General features: G+C 41.7%; 1 protein-coding gene across 1 annotated transcript; it reads right to left on the reverse strand.

Moving 5' to 3' along the window:
- Positions 1–304: 304 nt before the first annotated feature.
- On the reverse strand, positions 305–4,885 carry LOC113576000 (G-protein coupled receptor 22). The gene is made up of 2 exons (XM_027007880.2): positions 4,798–4,885; positions 305–2,090 (listed from the first exon to the last, which is right to left on the reverse strand). Exon 2 carries the CDS (start codon positions 1,995–1,997, stop codon positions 309–311), a length of 1,689 nt encoding a protein of 562 aa, XP_026863681.2. The 5' UTR covers positions 1,998–2,090; positions 4,798–4,885; the 3' UTR covers positions 305–308.
- Positions 4,886–5,550: the final 665 nt, after the last annotated feature.

Raw genomic sequence — 5,550 nt, forward strand, 5'->3', positions numbered from 1 at the left:
CACCACAAGAGTAATCTGGTCTACATTTTCATGGTTAATTAGACAGTGCCCTATACTTCTCTCTGAGATTTGCTCCATGTGCTTTGGAACGTGTGCTTGTTATTGTCTGTGGAGTGGCTAAATTACATACTTGTTCACATGCAATATCAGGTTTATCACTATGTTCTTCTGTGTCGTATGCCTTTGATATATTGACATGCACATTTTTCTCACATATACTATACACATATAAGCACGCACACACACACACACACACACACACACACACACACACACACACACACACACACACACACACACACACTCTCTCACACAGTTAGGCAGCGGTCAGTCACCTGGCTACAGTCTTTCCTGTGCTTGCGCTGGTTCTGAGAGTTTGTGCGGATGAAGATGTGCGCGTTGTTTGTGCGCAGTCTATGCAGTCGAGTGTGCAGAACTTTACGCAGTTTCTGCCGTGTGAATGCATACAACAGAGGATGCAGCACAACTGTCCAATAGGCAAGTACCAAAAAGCAGAGCCTCAGACGCTCCAGCCAGTCAGAGGGTCCTATAGCCAGCAAGAGGAGAGGTGTAATGGAGAGAGGTGCCCAGCACAGCAGGAATGAGAGGACAATGAGGACTGACATGCGGAAGACACGTTTCTGTCGCTCCCTCCGGTCTCGGTGACGTCTCACTGCACGGCGCAAAGTCAGGATAGCTGACACAGAAGCCCCCACACCAACGCTGGGAGGGCCATGTGCAGGAGCGGGATTTAGCGGTGTGGCAGCCACAGATACTGTAGGAGTGGGGCTTAAAGGCATGGCTGTGGTAGATGTAGTTGTGTTAGGGTTGGAAGTTAAGGCTATGGTGGATATAATGAGGCTTGAGTTAAGAGGTGAGGCAATAGTGGATACAGCTGGGCTAGGGCTGAGAGATGTAGATATGGTGAATATAGCTGGGTTACAATTTATAGATGTGGATATGGTGGATGAAGTGGGGTTACTGTTTAATGGGGTGGTTAAGGTGGATAATGTAGCAGTGGGACTCAAAGGAGTAGTTACAACAGATATCATGGGGGCTGGACTTAGTGGTGTGTTCAGTGAAGGTGTGGTAGTCTCTGTGTTGATAGTCACTGTGGTGACAGTGTCTGAGGTCACCAGGGGCCCAGTGGAGAAAGGCGGAGAGGAGATGGGCGCAGTCCTTGTCATGTGATCTGGTGATCTTGCCGACCTCTTGAGTTGTTGCCAGGGATGTCGGCCAGGTCGTCGCCTGTCTCGTTGAGCTCTTGGCGGGTGTCCAATGCGAATGTGCAGGGCCTGAAGGATGCGCGAGTATGTAAACAGCATCACGGCCAGGGAACACAGAAAGACTGGCACCTGCAGCAAGAGGTGAGCTTGCAGAGTGCCCACCCATTCTGAACACAGCATTGTGCTGTTAGAATGAACATCCACTCCCTCTCTTGGCCAGGACACAAACCCCGCCTCCAGAAATGGTAGGAGGGGCACAGCCAAAGACACCGCCCACACTCCAGTCAGTAAAAAGGCTGCTTTTTGTGGCGTAAGCAGACGATTAGCGGGCCGGACACTGATATCATACCGATCAAGGCTAATGAGAAGCAGGTTGAGTGCAGTTCCTACACTGGCGAAGGTGGCTGCTGATTCATGAAGACAGCAGAGCAGGGTGTGGTGAGGGGTAGAAGCCCTGCCAAGAAGGAGGAGTGTGGCAGTGATGGGTAGGCAGAGGAGGCAGAGCAGCAGGTCAAGTGTGTGCAGACTGAGAGTGACTGCATGGCTGACAGATTCCAAAAGGGTGCAGTGACCGCAGTATAACACCAACACCGTCAGGTTACCACCCACTCCCAACAGTAACTCCAATAGTAGCACAGCACTCACCGTTGCCCGGAACCCAAGCCATGGCTCCTCCTGCTCATCTAGCCCTGCCCCCACGGTATCACTTGCCTCTAAGAGCACAAGTCCAGGGCCTCTGGAAATGCTGCCATCTGTCTCCATGGAAACCATTGTGCATGATCAGACACATTGCCAGCCACTCCCATCTGTCATGCTCCACCCACTCATGTACTGTCTTGGAGCTTTGATCACCGATTGACAAGCCTAATTAAAAGAGAGAAAATAAAGAGTTACAATAGCATGATTTACATTTATTGCAGCATTTAGCAAAAGCTCTTGTCCAGAACACCACCATTTAGAACACCACCAATTGATATAATGTCCAGTCTGTCAATAAAAGACAAACTTTGCTGGTGCAAGTGCTGCATTTATATAAACTCAAAAAACTCTCTTTGTGATTTTTAGGAATATAAAAACTAGCAAAAAAAACTTCTGAAAGACCAATTTAGGAACAATAACCAACTGCTCTCCAAGGACACAAAATCCTTGTATTGTTTACAGTATTTTTATTAATTATATATGGATTTAGCATTAAAAGAACACTAAAGATGTTCTAAAACACTAAAGAGTGTATCATGTGTGCACAGTCTGATAAGTGTTTATAATAATTCAGTCAGGTTCTTAATCAGTGCTCAAGAATCTAAGCGATGTATTTGTTCAGTTCCATCTTTCAACACACTTTAGTGAGGTAATAAACAGCAGTCTATCAGTACCTAGTTCAAATGCCAGGCTTCTCCAATTACTGGATTAAGAATGCAGTATAACACCAACACTTTCAGATTACTAGCACTCCAAACAGTAACTGCTGTGTAATAACATTTAATACTTTGTTGTGATTATCTGATATAGTATATGTTATCATTGTCAATAAGAGTAAATTATGAAGCATGAAATAACATTTTCTAATAAACTTTCAGAGTCACTTCTTAAAAAACAAACAAAACATTTTGACTTAATTAGATTTATTGTCATGGCTGTCCTGGTTGTAAATCTGTAATTTAATAAATTAATATCATTGCTGTCCCTTCTACCATTCATAAACAAATGAATAAATACGTTTTACTGGGGGCTGGTCCCATTTATATGATGGCTGTTACTATGGCAACTGGTTTACAAGTTAAATTGTGCAGTCAAAAATGTAACAAATAGAGACTATCTGTGTGTGTCAGTGAGAGGCTCATTTCCTTTCTAACACAGCTGTGAGACTGGTCACAGGAAAAAAGATGTAAGTGTTTTTGAATGAGCAAACAAGGACAGTACAGTTGCCATGCTAATACTTCTGCTACCAAGTCAATAAAACAGGTCACTGCAGTAAAACTTTGATTGACAACATGGAACAGAAATGTGGTACTCGGATGGTACTTGGATTGAGTAATAGTCCAAATAACCCAACCTAACAATAACAGGCATAACAACATATCAAGTGTAAAGAAAAATAGACTTAGAAAAACAGAGTGACTAAGAGCATGAACACAGAGATAGAAAGATAGAAAACAATGCAAAAGTAAGATTGAACAACATCATAAATGGATGAGTGAGGAAGACGGAGAGAAAGAGAGAGAGAGCTGCAGGTGCAAGCCGAGTTGCAAAACCGCTTACTGATATGTTTATACCAACTACCCTCTCTATCCATCATTCTGCCTCATTGCCTATCTTTCCATCACTCCATCTCATTTCTGTATATGCTTTCCTCCACAACTCATCTCCTTCTCAATCATTTATGCACCCTTATTCTAAATGTAAATAAGAGATTGTAAAAACTTACACTGCATGTAGCCTATATATAAAAATACAGTGATTAATTTTACCCAGAGTTATAGCCAATAACTAATTAAGCTATTTAAGTTGGCTATTTTTTTAAAACATTCTGTTTATTAATAACTGTGGAGCTAACTTTAACTGAAGGTAAAGAATGCTGACTTCCAACCCCTGTCCTTAACACCTCTTATTTCTGTCTCCTCAGTTCTGAGCATTTCTCAGTTCTGCAGCAATAAACCCACACTCTGTCTTTGGTTCTTTTTATTTCATTCTTCTAGTAATGTCATGCCAGCGATTTCCCTCCCTCTCTGTCCAATTATGTATCATTAATTAATTAATTAATTAATTAATTAATTAATTCATTCATTCATATATACATACATTCATACACAATTATTATTTTTTAATTACTACTATTATTATTATTATTATTAATAATTACGTTTGTTTTTATCTTTGCAGGGCTGCCCTAGCTTGGAACGGAGAAAATGCGAAACAAACTTCTTAAAACGGGGCCAATTGTGACTTCTTAGTCTACTTTCACTGGAATTGAAATTATATTTTTTTAAAATACGTGCTCATATGTGTCTTTTCCATGCTGAGTGAGTCTTAGACATAGTAGCGCATGTAGTATCTAGGCTACGTATAATTATGCTGATGGCAATAATACTTTCGAAAATCAAAGCGGAACCATTTGCTACAGTGCGACAGTGAATAACTGAAGATAACAACCCATTAGATATTATTTAATGAATCCAAAGCCACGATGAACACATCCAATCTTTAACTCTACGCTTGCAATGTGATAACCCGTAATGTGATTTATTCATTCATTTGTAAAATAACTAGTGATATTTTTTACCCTAAGCAACCCCGTCTGAAAATTTCACTATCACTGTTGTTGCACTGTGTAAGTACCTGGTTAACGTATCTTACGTTAACCAGGCATATTTGGACATGCTGGTGCTCACCCATCGATGAAGTGGCATCACTTTGCATAGCGGTGGTATTCCATGATCCATTGCCATTTCTAGCCTATACTCAAAATACTTAACTTACCTTTCAAAAGATGGTGCAATTTTAAAGGTTAAATAAACACCATCTGTAAGAAAACTGACGAGTGCAATGATACAAGCACGAGCCTTTTACTCACCTTACCACGCGCGTAGGACTCGCGCCGGGATTCCCCGCTACATTCCACTGCGGTGTGCGCCCCGCGCTACTCTTGAGGGCGAGCACGAGTCTCCGGTGGGGTCCAGGACGGTCTGCTGTCAGTGAACGTGACGTGACTGGAATGATCTTACTCAGTACAATATAACACTGCTATTTGCAAGATAGGAGTCGCGGTTTATCAGTTGTCTTGGGAAGTCAGTCGTCCGTCTCATCCCTTTACAGCTAGTATTTCAACAAACTGTCATTTTCACATTCCAATCAGATCCTGCACCTTTAGATACACACACACACACACACACACACACACACACACACACACACACACACACACACACACACACACACACACAGTCTGCTGTACTGCACTCAAATGCAGAAGCACCTGAATATAATATTAGTGTGGAAGGCATATGTTACATTTTACATTTATCAGTCAGAAGATAGAAATTTACTGAAATTTCCTATATATATTCTACATAAATGAATTGCCAACAACCTGTTTAATCCTGTGTAGTGCAAATTGCCTGGAAAGACAAGTAATTTCTCCAGAAAAGAGAAGTGTTTCAGTTTTATGTATTGTGGTGTCTACCACCGGACTTTGGTAGTGTTTATTTGCTTGTTAGATAACTGAGGTGTGTGTATTTGTTAGGTTTTGGTTCATCATCTCTTTTTGTAGTTATTAGAGTGTTGGATGATATCCTGCAATCCTTATGATGTATTTAGGTGGATCTAT

The sequence above is a fragment of the Electrophorus electricus genome, chromosome 3 (genome assembly GCF_013358815.1).
Source record: "Electrophorus electricus isolate fEleEle1 chromosome 3, fEleEle1.pri, whole genome shotgun sequence".
In the NCBI taxonomy this organism is placed as follows: domain Eukaryota; kingdom Metazoa; phylum Chordata; class Actinopteri; order Gymnotiformes; family Gymnotidae; genus Electrophorus; species Electrophorus electricus.